This window comes from Scatophagus argus, chromosome 5 (assembly GCF_020382885.2).
Source record: "Scatophagus argus isolate fScaArg1 chromosome 5, fScaArg1.pri, whole genome shotgun sequence".
NCBI lineage: Eukaryota > Metazoa > Chordata > Actinopteri > Scatophagidae > Scatophagus > Scatophagus argus.
This window is the reverse complement of record NC_058497.1, coordinates 8,083,918-8,103,937: the sequence shown is the minus strand read 5'-3', so window position 1 is coordinate 8,103,937 and position 20,020 is coordinate 8,083,918. Positions and strand designations below refer to the sequence as shown.

Genomic DNA, 20,020 nt, shown 5'->3' with positions numbered 1-20,020 from the left:
TTCACAGGATGGTGAAGGAATCACCGCTGCCTTTGATTGGCTTACCCTGATATTCTTACCCTGCCCTACTATCGAAGGCAATATATACTAGCCAATCAGAGACAAAGTAAGGCGGTTCATAACTACGCCATCCTACGAAGAGAAATTGGTGTGCATGTGGGTGTTTATGTGTACTTTTATACAACTAACGCTAGCTTCCTCTGTATAAATACTAGATAGTTGAGCTACTACCAGATCAAACTTTTTTTTAATTTTTATTTTTAAGTTATTAATCCCAGAATTAATTTTAAGAATATAACCGCGTTATATGAATATGGGGTAGCTTAACTTAATGGGCGTTATCATGTAATTTTTGACAGGTATTGCTAAACAGGATTAGCATATGTGACATACTCTCTCGCACAACAGGCTTCATAAACACAAGGAACAGGGCAGAGCCGTTGAACTGCTGTTGCCGTTGCCCATGGAATTATCAGTCGTTCGTCTTCGTGTGTGCCGAAAGAACAGATATGTTTTCCTGCTGTGTTTTGCGATCGGAACAGTACTTGCTTATCATTTTACAAGGTAAGGGAAGCACTTCAACAGCTAACGTGAGCTTTAAGGAGGATATACCTAACTAGATGCCAACTCTTAATACGAGTCACGCGTGAAGAGGCATAGCGCGCCCACTGAAATGTTAACAACTTTTGGCTCTTGCCTGTCAATGCAGTTGCTTGGTTATATCACGGCCTGTATTAAGGACTCGGCTAAGAAACCCAGCCCAGGTTTCCTGTGAACCTTCACCTGGCTCACCTGTTGGCTGGTGGACATTGAACGTGAATACATGTAACACGTTAACCTGACACTGTGTTAGACTTCGGATTGACCTGTTTTGAGGTGTGTGTCTGAAACGTAAGTCTCCGTGCAAATCTTTTCCACAGATCAGAATGAGAGGTTATAGTTTGTATCGTCGTGCTGCTATACAGGGTTAATGTCTATACAGGCTAATGCAGTGATAACACGTGAAGTGCAAACCTACCGTATGAGCTACGTTTTACAAATGTTATTTGCATATGGAAGATTAGTGAACAGGTGCAGCTGAGCTTAATTCAGTCACAAGCTTTGTTCCCATCATGGAAACGTGTTTTTTTTTTTTTTTATTCATTTGTGAATATTTTGACCCTTAGGAATCGTTCTGAAGTAAGAACAATGAGCCGTGTGGAAGGTCTGAGGGCCAACTCGTCCCAATTTACTCTGGAGACAAAACCGTTCCGCGTCCTGGGAGGCTCCATCCATTACTTCCGTGTCCCCAGGGCCTACTGGGAGGACCGTCTGCTGAAGCTGAAGGCCTGTGGCCTCAATACTCTGACAACGTAGGCTCCTTGTGCACCTCACAGCTGGATATATGAGCCTTAATGCCCTGGAACGATCAGTGTCAGATAGAGGTTTTATTGGAGAAAATCAGACATAAATCATATAAAATTGGAATAATGCATAAAACAGCAGACAAAATTCTTGAATCATAGTTTTATACTACTTTTGGAGTACTTTTGTAATAAAACAGAAGTATAGCAATTGACAAACAGTGACAAACTTTTACTGTACCATTAAAGTATTTAAAATACACACAATGTTTGATTTCCTTTTGTATTTTTTAGTTATGTGCCCTGGAACCTGCATGAACCTGAGCGAGGGGTGTTCAAGTTCGAGGATCAGCTGGATTTAGAGTAAGAAGCAAAGAAGGGAAGACCTTCTGAGTTTCTGTTGGAGAGCAGCTGATTTCCTGCAGATGGCACTGTTGCACTGCAGAAGGGCTTAAACTTTCCTCAGTCTGAGGTGTATGTATACCAATAAGAAATGAATTATTTGAGCACTTAGTATCTGTGATTCTTGACTTACTGATTACGATGGCATAGATCGATCAAATGCCTCGCTTGCTGAGAAGTCTAGTGCTGGAAATGAAAAAAGTAATCTGAATATGGACAAATGAATGGGTGAAATATTTTAGATTGAATGACGTGTCTTTAGCAAGTGAACTGCCTTATTTTGAATACGGAGTGATTATCCGTCCCTGCTTTATGCAGTAAACATTTGAACTGTATTGGCATTAAATATGCCCTGTTGACAGCATCTTTTGCATATTTTATATCCTTCTCTCAGAGCCTACCTCCGCCTTGCAGCCAGCCTGGGCCTCTGGGTGATTCTGCGTCCGGGGCCATACATCTGCGCCGAGTGGGATTTAGGGGGACTCCCCAGGTGAGAATCAGCAAGATGCAATTAAGTGTTAAGCTGTTGAATTTTTCACTCAGGTAATGTGTTTGTTAGCAGTATCTTTGCTGCAGGCTGAAGCCATTCAGGTCATACTTTTTCTTACTTTTTCAAATCATACTTTAGTTATGTGAACTATTTGAAGTATGTGCGCTCGCTGTCATTTGTTTTTCAGTGTCAAGTGTTGCTGAGTGTCAAGAATTTGTCTTTGTGAGATTTTTCGGTGACACTTGTTTGCAATGTTGTTACAAAGACAGCAGGGCTTCGTGCACAGTATAAGACGTATTACGGTCAGAGGAGATCATACATCATATAAGTTAACTATGAATGTTACTCAGATTAGAACAAGTGATGATTTAACAGACTTTTGGTGAGGTATTACAGAGAACAAAAATTATTTCTGACAAGCATGTCTCCCTGAAAGGATGAATTCATTTAGTTCTGTAATCAAAATAGATTTGGACAGATAATGGGGTGAATATTGGAGAGAGAAGACTGGAAGTAGGTATTTTTGGAGTAGTTCTGCCTTCAGGGAATGTGAGGTTGAGGTAGTGTTTATTTGATAATCATCAGAACAGACTCACCCAGTGAAGCATGACTTCCTCTGCACCACGTTTTATGATAGTCATGCTTAGGTTGGTACGATTATCTTCGATAGCTAAAAACCTAAAGAGAGTTCACAGCACAGCACTTCGAAGAACACGTGTGATATGTTACAGTGTTGGACATTCTAAGGTTCTGTTGTGATTTCTTTTCAGTTGGCTACTTCGGGATCCAAAAATGAAACTGAGAACAACCTACCCAGGATTCACTGACGCAGTCAACTCCTTCTTTAATCAGCTCATTAAGAAAGTTGTTCCACATCAGGTACTTTCCATTTTAGCAAAGGGATTTAAAAAATCATTTGGCTGATGTACATATAATGAGATATACTAGAAAAATTAGATTAGGCTAAATATTCAATAAAAGAATGACTAAAATACAAGTACACACAAAATAGCCAAGATTTTTCAGTTTAATATTTTCAATATTGAGAAATCTATTTTTAGTTATTATTTATCTTTCATGGTCACATGTATAAAAGTTTTACTTTTACAACATTCAGTATGCAAGCAAATAAAGAAGTATCTCTTACCAAAAGATCGAATCCATTTACTGGCAAATATTTTATTCCTGGATGTAATGTTTTTCTCGGCACCATAGAAAACCGCAGTAACAAAGCTACCGCCGACTGTGTGGTAATGCAATGCACCATACCCACCAAAAGTGTCAAACTTGTGTCCTCCCAGCCATCTTTTCTTTTTTATCTGGTGCATGGCTCATTGAACAAGCTCTGGTTTCCATTTCACAGCATTTTTAAAATTCAGCTCTGTTGAGGGTAGGGATCGTCAAGAACCGGTGCCAGTCCCTAATGTTTGTCTTCCTTTCATTGGCTAATTAATGCACAGTACTCCAAGGGTGGTCCAATTATTGCAGTTCAAGTGGAGAATGAATATGGCTCCTATGTCAAAGACAAAGAGTACATGCCTTTCATCAAGGAAGTAAGAACAAAATTTTAAATTTGCTTTAACAATAATTTGTAGCTCAGAGATAAAAATGCAATTATTACTGTATGTAGCTCTCTTTTATCTTTCACTTTCCTTTTCACTTTTTTTTAAAGAAAAATCAATACTCTTTTGTTTAGTTGCCTCCATAATCCCCCTTCTTTCCAGGCGTTATTGTCAAGGGGTATCACAGAGCTGCTGCTGACCTCAGACAACAAGGACGGACTAAAGCACGGAGGAGTGAAAGGAGGTATTGTCAGATAGGCTGCATGCACACACACACAAACACACATATACAGTGTGGTGGCTGGTGTGTGTGACAAGAGGTCTGAGCCCGGTGTCAGGCACTGCAGTTCAGAACCAGATTCTACACTCAAAGGATTTTGTTTTGTACCAGAAGGACATTGTGATGCTGGAAAATGAAAGTCTCACTTGTTTTGTTTGACACACCTGCTATGTTAATGCTGCATTACTACCCATTGTTTTAAAACCACAACAAGGTTTTTCTTTGCTAACATTCTAAGTATTTCTATTTTTATTATTACTGTAAACCATGACATCATCATGCTAACATAACAGGATCTTCCAGGGTATTTAATAAATGCCCCTTCTGGAATTAACAAAATGTTTGAATGCATCTTTAAAATAATTTTTGTGTGCGTATGCTTTAATGTGCATATTTCTTAATCCTGATTTGCATCTTATATACTTTATATAGAAAGGTGGATAGTTGAAGTTTGATGCCCTGTTGCTGAATCCCAATGTAGAAGTTTACATAAGACTGTTTTCATGCCCATAAATTTTGTGATTTGGAGAGAGGTTTTCCTTTTTATGGATGTTCGAGGCAGAGCTGCAATGATTATTTGATTAACTGATTAGTTGATCAAAAGAAAATTAGTTGCTAACTCAATGTTTGTAGATGATGAGTCTTTGGGTTGTGGGCTCTTGGTTTAACAAAAGAAGCGATTTGAAGAGGTCATTTTGGGCACCAGGAAATTATTATGAGAGTTTTTCCCTTTTTTTGACATTTTATAGACCGAATAGTTAATAATGAAAATGATCAGCAAATAAATCAATAATGAAAATAATTGTTAGCTGCAGCTCTAGTTCCATGTGCTGTAGTTCTTAACTTTAGCTCTTTAAAGACAATGAATGAAATATTTGAGGATTTAAGTACAACTTGTGTGTGTTAACAATATTCCTCTGCCATTTTTCTTTGAAGCACTAGAAACCATCAATTTCCAGAAACTAAACCCAAATGACATCAAATATCTGGAAGAAATACAAGTGAGTCTTTTATGTACTGCTACTGTTCATTATCATTTAATTCATGTTTTTATATTTTGGAGTCGGTCTTTGCTAATTTATGATATTGTTCAAGGTTTGTTCTAATGCAGTAAGATAGTTACTGAAAGAAACTATTTGCGGTTTGATAGGGTGTGTGTCTTTTCAAAACTATTGCAACACCAAACCAGTTTTTTCCTCTGCTAGCCTAAGAAGCCTAAAATGGTGATGGAGTACTGGTCCGGGTGGTTCGATCTTTGGGGGGAACTTCATCATGTGTACACAGCTGAAGGTAAGACAAACCTAAGGTGGGTGGACATATTTTCTTTAGAGTCTTATTGAATCCCTGATAAGAGACTGACAAGTGTTCATAGGAGAGTAAGATGGGATTTCTGCTGATGGATTATTTGCTGAAGGTGAAACAAAATAATACCGGCTAATTTGAAACTGGGATATGTTTTTGGGTTTTGTGCTGCGAGCGGGTACAGAATCTGCAATGGGAAAACAGGCTGTCTTGAGGGTAAGACAGAGTCTCAGTGCCTTGGGGTAAGAGAGGCTTAAGAAAAACTTTTTAGCTGAGAGTAAAACAGTCTCTATGCCAGAGGAAAGACAGGATAAGGACAAACTCACTGTAGTGAGGGTTGTGTAAGATAAATTCTCCAGGCTGAATGTAAGACAGGCTGTCCAACACTATGATTCCTTCCCAAAAGGCACAGAGCCCACTCAGTTCAGCTGGGATGTACAGCTTAGTATACGGTCATTTCTTCATTGTTCTGTGGCTTTCTTAGAGATTTATATACTTTTCCTTCATGGTGGGCTGTGAGCCAAGTATCAGAAACCAGAGTCTGCATGCCATCCTCTTAACTTTGTCTCTGGGCCTTATATTAGATATGCAGAGGCCAGCATTTCAAACACCTGATTATACTATATTGTTCAAAAATGTGCTTCACTGACTCTGAGAGACTGTACAGAACACAGGTGGAGGTGTTACGCTTTGTAGGAGTCACATTCATCTCACACTCTCGCACTTCCTCTCCCTATCTACTTGTACTGTAACCCCAGATACACACTAGGATTGTCTTGCCTTTGGTTACATTAAATGGCTTTTAAATTTATGGGAACATACTTTGAACATTAATACTTTACTACTATTATATACTATGATATTATAAGGCCCAGGCTGCATATTTGCTATAATATTTAATGAGCTCTGTCCCAGAAGGTACAGGTCCTGTTGATGCTGGTTTAGTTTGTTCCCCTGCTAATTCAATCCATTCCTGTGAGAATCACAGAAAGAGGTTGTGCAATACCAAAATCTACCACTGAATCTCTAATTAACTGTCGTCCTAGCCAAAAACCTGAAGCCACCCCGTTGATATGTAAGCATTGTTTTTTTTTTTATTCTTCTCCACAGCCAAAACAAATAATTTTTCCACACTGAAGCCCATCTGCTTTGCTCAGTAACTTTGAAGCTTTTTCATAGTACACTTTAAAGGACAAAAATGGCCAAATTAAAGCCTTCATCAATTCCTTCAGATTTTATGCCTGCCAGATTTCTCAAAGAGGTTTTTAACAGTTTTGGTCCCAGTATCTTATCTGTCCACTGGCTGTCTTCCCTCCTGCTTTTGGCATACAGTAGTGCACCCACAACTGAGCCTTGCTACTGATGATTTGAAATGAAATTTGTTTTAGGCTTATTTCTAAATTTACATTTTAATCAGAGCTTAAGAGAAGACTGTTGATTTCTTTTATGCATATCTATGATGTTTTTGTTCGATCAGGTTTCCATGCATACCATAGCACCAAATCTCCTTCCGTCGTCCTTCTGGATCTTGTTGAAATGTGGGTTGATATCAGGGGCACTGCTCTAGATGGTTTAAATTCTGCTTATCAAACAGGACTTTCTCAGTAGTCCCCCTCGAAGTTTTTCCTAAAGCTCCATCCTTGCCCCATTGATGTGCAATCAATGGGACATACATAAACACACAATCCAGTGCAGTTGCTATACAGATGAACCATAATTCATTTGCAATCAAAAAACAGAGAAGAAAACAATTTTAGTCACCTTTTATATTGCTTCAGAAAAGTTATTGATGTCGAAATACCAGTTAAATGAAGACAAATAATTCCCTTTGGTCCTCCAAAGTCCATCCGTATTTTACAGAAAGTCTTCAAATATCAAAGCTGCAGCTGAAAACCTGGGTGTGATATTTGAGTGTGACCTTTTATTTGAAAAACAAATTACAAACACTGTTCAGTCATGTTTTTTATGTATTAAGGAGCATCTCAAAAGTCAAGTCTTCTCTCTCCCTCTCTTTCTCTGTCTCATCTTGAGAAGGTCATCAGTGCTTTCATATCATTGCTGTTAGATTATTGTAATTCACTGTATTCAGGACTGAACCAAAAACTTGTACAGTCTGCTTGTACAAAATGCAACTGTTTGGATGCTAGATGAGATCATATCAAGCCCTGTTTTAGCTACTCTCTATTTATTGAATAATAATCAATTAATCCGCAGCACATATGCCAGAAACTGTTTAGGTTGTCCTGGATGTTTGTATCAGGCTCTAAAAGTGTGAGGATACCTAGTAAATATAAATGGATAAACAGCAGCTAACTCATATGTACTCTACAGTACATCTCTCTTACCAGCCGTATGAATTGGTCCACGTGCCAGGAAGGTGATATTTTTAGAATACTGTAGTGACATAAATAATATCATCTGTTTCACCATTGCGAAGATTGATAAAAATCACCCACCCGTCTATCTCTGTCTTGAGTGCTCTCAGAAGTGTTTTATTTCAGACACAGTGCAGAGCCTCAAGCTTCCTTTTGACTGTCATTCCCAGCACCCATCCACATCTTCACAAAAAATGTTCTGAAAATGAAAAAGGGATTCCTTATGTATCTTCTCCTCAGTGAGAATGGGGAAAATAAAAGACCCTCACCGTGCTGAAAGTGTCACAGCTATGAAATGAATGCTAGAATATTCAGGGTGGATTCATGTCCTTGACAGTTCAGTGCTCTGCAGACTGCGACACACCCAGCAGCTGGTCACAGCTACCACCGTGAAGCCAAGCGAGTCCGACTCTGTCACTTACCCTGTTCAGTTGTTATTCACTAAGGCTCAAGCCCTTGATTCATATTCACGCCAGTTCAATTTGACTATTAAAGTCCAATTTGAATATTAATTACTTACACCGCTAACAGTGTGTTCATTGCAAAATATAGGTAGCTAATTTGTGCAGGGAGGTAGGCATTTTTTTCATGGGTGTAAGCATTGCTTCTTAATCAATTATAGTAACCTGTAATACAGTGTGTGGCAGAGGTCTGTCTGTGTTTCAGTTAAAGTGTAATTGTGGATGATAGGATTACTGAAACAATGACTGGCTCGTTGAAGCTGAAGTCAACTGATTGATTTTTTTTTTTTTTCTTTTTGTTATTCATGGGTGTTTGTGTTTATACCATTGCATTTGTCATGCTTTGATTTACTTACTGGTTATATTAGTATTAGAATCATTTAGCAAAATTATAGATTTTATGTATTAAATGGGATTTATTTGTTTCTTTCACTTCCTTTGATAGATTTCATACGTGTGGTCACAGAAATTCTTAAGCAGGACATGTCCATCAACCTTTACATGTTCCATGGAGGAACAAATTTTGGCTTCATGAGTGGCGCATTTGCTGTTGGAATACCAGCGCCTAAACCTATGGTAACAAGCTACGGTAAGTGTCATAAATCTGTTTTTGAACAGCATTTTGTGACATTGGAAGAAAATTCCTTTGAGTTACTGTAGGGGACAAAAGAGTACATCCAGGGCTAATTGGCCAGAACCACATTCACAATTGCTTACACTTTTGCTGATTTTATCTTATTTTTTTTAAGCCCAATGTGTCTGCACCAAAGTTGGCTAAAAGTCTATAAAAATGTTTGACTTGGTATTGCTCATAAACATCACAAAATATATTTTTAAACACAGTCAGTAAGTACAGTCTGAGCCTATGTGGTTGAAACACATGAGTCGATTGGGTAGACTAAAGCATGATTAGGGCATTTGAAATGCCTGTAGATGGCGCTATTCCTACTCCTGAGCCTCTGACCTTCAACTGATTTGAAATGTGAATATGCAGCGCACGCTAATGAATTCATTACCTAATAAAATATATGGGAAATGTAAATGAAAGATACTACAGTGGGTTTCATGTCCTCCTCAAGGGTACATTACGTGTAATGACCTCGTTCTTGAGAAAAGAGGTGAATTCTTAAAATTGCTCTGCAGAGGGGAAAGCTGTCTCTGACCTTCAGCAGTTTTCATACCTGTATTTACTCCTCTGGATGCCCTTTACCTTGTTGCCTCAAACGGCTCAATTTTTCTGTCAAGATAACCCAAAATGTGTCTCGGTCCGCTCCTGTCTCAGGATGTTTGATCGAGGCGAACAGTGAAAGCATCTGCCACGGTAAGAGGCATCCCTGCCTGCCTCTCTGGCTCTGGAGCCCACTGTTCTGATAGCGCATTATCTTTCAGATTACGATGCTCCATTATCCGAGGCTGGGGATTACACCACCAAGTACCATCTTCTGAGGAATTTATTCAGCCTGTACCACAGTGAGTGTTGTGTGTTGTTGCTGAGACGGGCCTCACATCTTCTGTCTCTCTTTCTCTCCTTTCACTTTCATCTCCCCACTTAAGTTAATTCTCCTTGTAGAACCTGTTCTCTGTTGGCTAAAGTAGGATAACTGTGCATATGATTACAAGCATGGATTAGATATGGGTTTGTGTGTGCTTGTGCACGTGTGAGACTTCTACCCCAGTCAGAGACCCTCAATTACTACCCATTGTGAAAATTGCATACTAGGCCTTTAATCGTGTTTATTTCTTATGCATTGTTCTATATTTGTAAAACAAGGGTTTGTGGTTGGGGGCAGAAGTCTCTAGTGTTTTGTGGCCAGCAAAGGAAATGTAGCTTTTGGCAATCTGGGACTGAATCCAGCACAACAAAGTAATGATTTTCCCAGAGTTGTGGTGATTGAAGATAGTTTGAAAGGCTGCCTATGTGTGATTCATCCTTATGTTCTGTAGTCTGCTGAACAATGAGCAGTGGCCTGGATATGAGTCTGAGAAGGCTTTGTATTCTACTCAGCAACCACATGAACAACACATGACCTAATTCTTTAATTAGATCAGCTTGATATTTTATTATTGTTTGGTTGGCAAATCATGTATATTGTGTCAGTTACTCTTTTCCTCGTGGTGCTGTTTTCGCATAACTTGCCATGGATTCAGGCTGATCTGTCAAAAGTGTTCACAGTGAACTCTGACAACGAATATGAGCAAACTGTAACAATATCAGCATGTTTCTCCTACCCAGCAACACATCACCGCAGTCTCTTCGCCACAGGCACATTTGGAATAACTTGGGATTTGTTGTGGGGAAAAATTCCAAATTTATGACATAGTTTGTTAGAAATGTCTGTTCAGTGCATTCTTAGGTTTGACACATTATATACATGGTCAAAGGCACTGGCCTCTAAGTGTTGTAGAGACCCATTTAGGGGGAAGGTGTTATTATCCTCGAAGATTTCCTTAAGTGATCCAGCTGTTACCGCTTGGTGATAAGGAAATGCTGTCAAGCCTTTTCCAGAGGGACCACTGGTGTCTCTGCATGCTTTAACACCCTTAAAAGCAGTTTGAGGGCATGGGCAACCACTGTTAATCGTTGTAAAGAGACTGTTTTGTAACGTGGAACACAAACTGGATGCTGCTGTGGAGGGCAAATGGCTCACCAAACGAGCCTGAAAAGCATTTTCCAAGGAATGTTTTTTCTTTTTTGCTAATACTGAGTGATTCATAGGCTTTAGAATACGACTATTCCTACAAGAGAAAGCAGAATGGGACAGCCCGTAGTGCTTTAATAGCCCAGGCGAAGCTTTTTTGGAGAACTGTGTGCAAGTCAAACTTAAGCAGGCCAAATTTAATAGGTCATCTTACTTTTCTTTTTAGCACAAGTTGTACCCAAAATATTTTTATAGTTTGCTTGTAGACATAACATGGTTTCTCATAGATATGCAGATGTAGATGTTTATGCCTTTGCAGAAAAATATCCAAATTTAACTCTTTTCTCTGAAGAAATTTCCTTATGCTTAAAACATGTATGATGTGTAATTCATGTCTATTTTTGTGTTATTTTTCTTGGACATGCATACACACATGGACGGTGTATATATCACGGTCTAATTGTTTGGACTTAAAGAATGAAGAAAATGAAAATGAATTGATACAGACAGAAACCTGCAACCTGTAACCTATACCTCCTCATTTTTCAGCCGAGCCTCTCTCAGAACTGCCCTCTCTTCGGGAGAGGAGAGCATACCAGCCTGTTGTCATCCAGCAGCACCTGTCTCTGTGGGATAGTCTGCATTTCGCCGACAAGGTAAGCTATCAACACCAGAGTGTGCCAAAATTTGAGACACCTCATCTGTGTGGCATTGCTCAATACAGAGTTGCAGTTGCTGACTGACAACAGTAATACATGACTTACTTAATGGATAAGCAAAACAAAGCCAATCACAGAAACTCTTCTGCGCTCTGCTTACTGCTTAACATTACCTTTGATGTTTTATGCTTGAATGCAAGATGTGTTAAGGCTTCACCTTGCTGTATATCTAGGTGGTTACATCAAACTTCTGTGTCCCCTATTGAGCTGAGCTGGTAATAGAAAGCTCTGATAAATTATTGTGTGTGCAACTTAAAATAACTTATGCACATCTTCTGAGATGTCATTTGGTCTATTCAGATGAAACAAATTAAAGATCTACAGTAGCATATGTACATAATGTACATTTAATACACAAACAAACCCCCTATAATATAATTTTAGTATAATTTTATTTCTTGGTTTAAAAAAGAAAAAGGTGGATGTAGTGAGCTTGCAGCTATCGTCCAACAACAGCTTGATCTCCTGGATCTTTGAAAGAGTTTGAGAAATGAAGTAAATGAGTTACCCTCCCGCCTTAGAAAACAACAGTTGATGAGGGGCCTCTGAGCTCGATGCTTTCCTCTGACTGCACCAGTAGCCTGCTTAGAGACTGTACAGTAATGTGCTTGACATTATGACTGTAAAGCAGGTTGTTGTGGAAATAAAGTATGAAAATGTTTCTGTGCCAAACAAGAAAGAGATTGGATAAAACCCTGTTTAATTATGAGGTCCATTCTGATAATTTCTTTAAGTAATTGTACAGAAACGCTATTGTACAGTAAATAGACATGATCTCAATCATTTTCTGCTGACCTCGATATCGACTGTTGTGTTTACATGCATGTTTGTTTGCATAGAGCAATGTCACCAATATTACAGCTAACATGCTACCAGAATAAACAGCAGAGCTTTCCCTTCCATCATAAACACATCTTTTTTTCTAATGACAAATTCTAAATATTCTTAAGAGTTAAATGTACGTTACCATTTGAAAGGGTGTGCTTCCATTCTTATACTATTATTTATTTTTTTTATACCAGAGGCACAAAATGGTATTAAAATGGCAATGTTGTATATATAGTTTATCACAGTTATTTCTGGGGCGATATATTACCCAACAAAAATCCCAGCTGGCCTAGTCATTATGTCTGTTCAGTTTCATGTCCGCCAGTCTAGTTGAGCCATTTACACCATGCTCTTGAGGGGCATTTATATTCCAACCAGATGTAGCACGTCTGGCAGTTGCTTACAACATTAATTATTCATTCCTCGTCGCCATAATTTGCTTCCCTCTGAGACAACAATTACTTTGGCTCTGACCAGCCACACGTCCTCGTTCAAAAAGAGCGTTTTCTCTTCAGTGGCATCAGAGAGACTGAGTGGGATGTGCGAGTTTGATACTGTATCTGCGTGTTTGGTGGTAGGCGGTTAATCGTGTCATAGCAGGGAGTGTTTATTGTCTTGTGAAGAGTGCATAATGTACCTCCCAAGGGAATGCAAAAGATTGCTGCTGAATAAAAGAATTGCTCTGAATGCCAGACAGGAAAGCTTCATTAGGTTTGATAAATCATTACTTTGGTTGAAGTCATCTTGAAAGTGGGAGATTGTGCAGCTGGAATCATAAGATCTCATGCAGAGAGAGTGGTTTTGAGATTCAGTTTTCACTTTAAATAAAGCATTATGTAACTGTCTCTGAAAATATGAATGTCTGCAGTACATTTATAACACCTCTTTTTTTTTGTTGTTGTTGTTGTTTTTTTTTTTAAACCAACTAAGCTTGTGTCTGTCTTAAACTCTTTGTTCGCATTTGCATTTTTAGCCCTTTAAGTCAGTGAAGCCAGTGAACATGGAGAATCTCCCTGTCAACAATAACAATGGTCAGTCTTATGGCTACACACTGTATGAAACCATCATCACCAGTGGAGGAGCCCTCAACTCCAAGAACAACATCAGAGACAGAGCACTGGTGAGGACAGGAAGACAGACACCGACATAATGCGTCCACAGTCACACACTTGCACTTTTCTTTGTGAGGACATTGAGAAAGCTCTTATGTGCCTGTTAAAAATCACAGCCCTGCTTAGTGAACTTGTGGAGTACAATTAACAAGCTCAGACTGTGACCAACTGCTCTCATATTCAAGTCAAACAGTTGTAGGAGCATTAAAAGTTAAAGAGTGCATAGAATGTGAAAGCAAATACATTTATGCTTGAAACTTTTCTGAAACTTGGGATCGGAATTTGTATTTAATTATTATTTTTTTCTTGCCAGGTTTTTGTGGACAAACATTTCGTTGGTATTCTGGATTATAGGACACAAGAACTTTCCCTCCCTGATGGACAGGTATCGTGTGTGTGTGTGTGTGTTTGCACCCTTCTATTAGCTTATTTCAAAAAGAGAAATTTGTTAATATTTAACAATATGCAGCATACGAAACCTTCAGGGGTTGCTGATAGATGCTTTTGGCTGCAAAGTCCCAGTGTTAATCCAACAGTAAATCATCAATATCTTAATAAATTTGAATGGTTCACTTCAACCATTCAGAAAAGTGCAGAATCACATAGGCCTCGATCAATTCCTGAAACCAGACATGCTGAAAGTATTTTTAGACTTCTTTTCATTGAGGACTACGACTGTTTGTCAGTAATGTCTCTCCGGTTTTTCTATTTTTCTACTGAAGGGAAAAAGAACTCTAAGTTTACTGGTGGAGAACTGTGGAAGAGTAAATTATGGGAAAACTCTGGATGAGCAGCGCAAAGGTACAATTTTTTTGGTAAACTGATGACTTTGTAGGTGTTCAGTGAGTCTTCTTAAAATGACCTTTTTCACTAGAGACCTTGAAAGAAGCAAATTAACAGTGTCCATAAGCAAACTTAAAGCAGCTTTGACTCACCTTTCAGGTCTTCTCGGAGATATCGAGTTAAACAAACAGGTCCTTCGAGACTTCATTATTCACAGCCTGGGTATGAAGCCAGACTTTGTAAACAGGTTTGTGTCTTTCAATTAAAATTCATTTCCCTTCCATGTTTGTGTTTCTTTGTCATTATACCTGTCTGCTCCTGATACAATCCAGCTGATTATCTCCCAGCTTAACACAATTACAATGTGAGCATGATGTAACGTTCAGAAGTTAAAATGGAGCCTTTCAGTTCATATGTTAAACATCCTAAATTAGAAGCACTACAGTAGGAAGATTATGCAGCTGCCGTCAATTGACATGTGTACTGTCGTCAGTGTTCAAGAGGCTCATCATAACAGAAAATCTTTTTGTCACTAAAATTAAAGTGGGCAGTGTTTACTTTTTTACTTTAAGTTGACAACACAAACTGTACAATACACCACAAGAAACCATAAGGGACAAATAAGCTGAATTACAGTTTATCTCAGCCGGAGAGCTGAAACAAACATTACAAAGCAATAATGAATTAATTAATATTCCATCTCTTGGGGCTCAAATAGCATGTTCAAACATTCCAGATGTGTCAGTCACAAAAACTGAAAAATATTACATGTCGTGAAAATCAGTTCATCTGGTTGCCTTTACACTTCATTCATTAATTACAGTTGCTCTTTTGTGCAGTTATGGTTACAGACTCTATCTCCATCCCCCTACACTCGTATCTCAAGTGCCATTTACTTTCCAGACAAGAGACAAAACACACAGTTATTAATCAAGATGAACTTGACTGACTGACTTTTTTCCCTTCATGTTTTCTATAGTTATTGTGATGATATTGTTATCGTCATTTCTTTTGGGCATTATTTGGTGTAGTGAAAATCTGATATTGTGACCTTTTGCGAATTCTTAAATGTTGACCTTTTTAATGTGGCATCAATTCCATAATATTGATTAAGGCTGGTAATTTCTCTCATTTTGTATGACCCTTTTCATTCTAAAGTGCAAATGCATTCCCCTCATAATGTTCCCATATGAAAAGATTGTGATGCCTTCATGTACGTTGTCAGTCACATGCAAGATAAGTGTTGTCCTCACCGGGACGAAGACAAACATCTTCCCACAACCCTTCCCAATCACAAAATCTTTATTGATATTCATAATTCCTTGTGTTTTTAATTTTGGTTACCCTCTGCATGCAATTCATATTTGTAGCACAGATCACCAGGACTGGCTGACTGGTTTGTTTAGATGTTCATTTTTTGTACTTGGTGGACTATCTAGATATATTTCCAAGCCACTGTTTGGCCTCTTCTCATTTACTGAAAAATTCTACTGTCTTACCTCAGCACCATGCAGAAAAAGTCATGAACACTAAACAGAGAGCATGACAGAGGATAGAAGTTTGGTCTTGTATGGTGGCAAACCTTTGAACGTACTTGGAAATAAAACATAACATCCTGAACAGCCAAAACAAAGATAGCAATTCTGAATATTCCCCATGGCATCCATGTGTTAAAACTTTCACTTGACATTTATTGTAGGCTTATTAATACCCAATATTAATACCCAATACTAAAGAGAGATTTTTTTTAATGAAACTTTTCAATAGAATGTATCTTAAAAACACATTATGTAGCTGATATTTGTGCTCTCATACCACAAAATATGTAGTATTTGGAAAAGTGTAATCTGTAAGGATTTTAGCAAAATAAAAAATACATTGTGTTCTCCTTTTACAGACTTGAGAGTGCGGGCCACTGGAACTCCATGCGGGAGCGACCGTCCTTCCCAGGGTTTTTCCATGCCAAACTTTATGTGAACAGTTCTCCAAAAGACACCTTCATCAAACTCCCTGTGAGTAGGCCAGCCAGTAATACAGCAGCACAGCAAAATTCAGATGCAACTGACTTCAACACTAAATAGAACATTACAACATACGAGGGATATGGTTTGTTTCAGGGCTGTGTTGTTGAATAGCTTTATAGTATTTGGATATTTGATTGATGTTTTGATATGGGGTTTAGGCGTTTGGGTGGTTTTGCCCAATGCCTCATAGATTCCCTGTGAAAATGAAAGTTTGGAAGTCAAGTTTACTTCCTCTTGTAGTAGAGTAAGTAGTAAAAAATTAAGCTGTGTATAATGGCTAATTTACACACTTCTAAGCTGTGTGTAGTATAATGCACAATGTTATTATTACCAGAGCTTTGGCTGAAAAACTTTACTAAATGCAGTGATTCAGTATGTCAAGTGCCCTTGACTGATCATTGTCCTCCTGCTATAAACGTACACTCTCATGTTGGGTTTTTTGAGCTTGTAACTTTCTCACGTTTTTTCAGTGCTGAGCCTCAGTGTGAAGTGGTGTGATGTAGAGAAGCTAAGAGCTACCATTAAGAGCAGCGCAGGATGTATTAAGCAAAAGATGCAAATCATATTAGACAGAAAGACCATGCATTGTCAGTAGCCATCAACATTTTTCTTTGTTAACTCATTGGCATTTAATTGGCTGAACCTACCTGTTGTCATGGTGAGTGGTCGCTGGTTGTATTCACAGGGCTGGGGAAAAGGTGCAGTATTTATCAACGGCAAAAATCTGGGACGCTATTGGTCCATCGGTCCTCAGCAAACTCTCTATGTCCCAGGCCCCTGGCTTCATAGGGGGGACAACCAGGTAGGAAACTTGTGTCTCATCTGCATGTGTTCTTTTATCAAAAGCACATTTTAGCATTGGTGACCTGATCTTGTTAGTGCTCTTCCATTCCGTTACCTTTCACCAAGGGTGTCTTCAGTCCTGTACGTTTGTGACTTAACAGGTTATTGAAATAACGACTAAACATATCAATAATTATATATCTATAGTGGACAGTTAGGTCACAGGTCATGGAAGAATTTTGTGGTGCGTTTACCTTTACCAGATCTACCACATGCTCACATTAACCAATTGCACAGTTCATCCATGTACAGTCCAGTTGTTTTCATTCACACCTTGATATTCCAAGGTTTTAGGTATTCTGAGAAATTCAACATGAATGTCTATCACTTTGTTTATGTTGATGCAGCTATGGATCTAGATGCAAATGAAAAACTTTCAAACATTTTGCATTATATATGAATAGCTAATTTGAACAGTTGTGCATGTTTTCTGATATTTATATATTCTGATATAGTGTGAAGTTTCAGTACTATCTAGAAAAAGTCTTTCGACTAAGTATTTCTGTCTGCTGCTTTTCTCTGTCTCTCCCATTTGCCTCTGTCTTTATCTTGCATTTCCCAACTTTTCTTTTCTATATGTGTGCATATATTGAAGTTACCACTTAACCACCCACTCTCAGTGTCCTTTCATGACCTTGTCTAAAGTGGTACTTTTTTTTTTTTGCTGTATTACAGGTCATAGTGTTTGAAGAGCAGGAAACAGATGGTAAGATTCAGTTCTCCAGCAGCCCTGACTATGGAATGCCTGTTGATGTCCAGTGAGGACAGGAGGTGAGATGAGGGAATGAGGAGAGGAAGATGATGGCGTAGTAGCTGGGGGAGGATACAAGCGAGGATTTCGTCTTCCGAGCTTCATCTAGTCAGGCACTGACGCTCTGACACGACCAGCAGCACTCAAAAGTCACACGTCAGTGAACTTGACATTTTTCGTCACTATTAAAGCAGTTTTTCATTTTTCATTTAGACTTCACTGTCAGTCATTTTCATTCATTTCAGAAACAACCTGCACTTATGTAATATATAACTGGAGACCAATGAACTGTGACAGATAATTGTCTTGATTATAATGAAATGTCACATAATCTGTTCCTCTCAAAGATTTAATTTATATTTTACAGGTTGTGTAAAAAGAATTGCAAATAAAGGCTTGTTTGAACTCTGTCAGTAGCCAAAGAAGCTTGTGAACTCTTATTTATCCTGCACTCTGAGAGCTTGCCTGACGTAACATGTTGCCTTTCAAATGTAACTTCTTTAATGATATGCTGTGAGCTCCTGCAGAGAAGTTAAGAACACAACACAAGCTGTGTTCAAGCTTTGTGTGTGTTTTTTTTTTTTTTTGAAAACTAACCAGTTGTTTGTTAGCGTAGCCTAGATGCCAACATATTTATCTTCTTTTATGCCACAGTGAAGCTCTGCTGTGACATTTGAAGACTAAACAGCATATTTTAACCAAATGGCATTCTGTAAGCTACAACCCTGATTTCAAAAAATGGGATACTGTGTAAAACATAAACAAAACAAAATGTGGTAAATTTCCTTTTGACATATACTTAACTGAAAACATTACAAAGGCCCTATATTTAACCTTTTACCTTATCGACTTTTCGAATTCAAATTTTTTACAGGATAGGATATGAGTACAGCTCTTTCTAACAACATTTGACCTTTTTATGACAGACTATATATTATGACTACCTAATGATTTGCAGTAATGGGTACTTGTCAAGGGTTATTTCATGATCAGCAGATAGATTTATCAATAGTTTAAATCTAAAACCACTTAACTCCTGGTTGGTTTGTTTCCTTTCACACCACAACTTGCTCCAGGATTTCATAGTACCTGGGCTGATAACACCTTTTCTTGCTGATCTCGGCTCTATTGGTTTGTCCCCTGTGGGTGCAATTGCTGTGATCACGTGCTCAAACAAACCAATCTTTGGGAGGAAATACTTCTGGTTTTCACAACAACTGTTCCAAACAATCCAGTTCTGAAAACATCCTGGGTAGTCAGGTTTTCTGTCTTGCTAATCCTGGAGCTGGTTGCATCAACTGTTCATACAAGTTCAAACTTGTCCTAGCTGTTTGTCAGGGTATTGAATAAGATTTATAAATCACTAAATTAAACTGGTTTTCACAACACAGAGTAGTTCTTACACAGATACATGCTCTTACTGCTATGTAGCTAACTGAACAACCAAAGCAAGCAACAGTAAAAAGTAACATTTGCTTCCTAATGTGTGTCCTATTTAAAGCATAAAAGAAGGAAAGGAATATAGTCTTTATGTCTGAGCTGACAATTGATGAAATGCAGTTTATTAATGTAAACTCATGTTCAATGACATTTCACGTAAATTCCCCTAAAGAATTGCCACTTTACTCCGGTGGAGGTGTTTGTGTGCCCCAGTGAACCTGAGAGCTGTGTTGTTGGGGGCAATAGCACCTGCTAGGGTCCCAAGACTAACTGGTCGATGATGCGAATTAGTCAAGAAAGAGCTGCAGTACCGTAAAAGGGAAACTGGGCCCCCTTCTTGGAGTCAGGTCTGGGAGGGCAGCTTGCTGGCAAGTATCTGTTGACCTGGCCTTGACCCATGAGTCCCAACCAGGCACAGTCAGTGAAAGGATCTCAAGGCACAGTTGGGGTGAGGACAGTGTCCGGTTTGGGAACTGTGCCTCTCCAAGTCTGAGGCCATGGAACATGGTGGATTGCTACTGTGGAACTAAGGAAGTGACTCAAATTATTATGGAAAAAATGCATGTGATTTGTGTTCACACTGTTTTGAACGAAACACGAGTTATATGAAAAAAAAGAGGAATTACATTTGGGCTGCTTGTTTCTATAATCTGATTGTTTTCATAC

The 20,020-nt window shown here is 38.6% G+C and overlaps 1 protein-coding gene across 2 annotated transcripts; it reads left to right on the top strand.

Annotated features, from left to right (window-relative positions):
* The first annotated feature begins 6 nt into the window (after window positions 1-6).
* LOC124059907 (beta-galactosidase-1-like protein 2) lies at window positions 7-18,330 on the top strand. 2 transcript variants are annotated; one of them, XM_046390338.1, is made up of 20 exons: window positions 7-156; window positions 409-564; window positions 1,167-1,352; window positions 1,638-1,706; window positions 2,140-2,235; window positions 3,006-3,114; window positions 3,696-3,788; window positions 3,960-4,041; window positions 5,014-5,078; window positions 5,283-5,367; window positions 8,661-8,804; window positions 9,605-9,685; window positions 11,404-11,510; window positions 13,375-13,521; window positions 13,827-13,898; window positions 14,236-14,314; window positions 14,456-14,543; window positions 16,194-16,308; window positions 17,006-17,122; window positions 17,839-18,330. In XM_046390338.1, coding segments are annotated over exons 1-20 (1,980 nt in total). In that variant the 5' UTR covers window positions 7-154; the 3' UTR covers window positions 17,926-18,330. The 2 variants fall into 2 exon arrangements, with proteins under 2 accessions (XP_046246294.1, XP_046246296.1); XM_046390340.1 differs by lacking the exon at window positions 409-564 and having other exon boundaries at window positions 96-156.
* The last annotated feature ends 1,690 nt before the right edge of the window (window positions 18,331-20,020 follow it).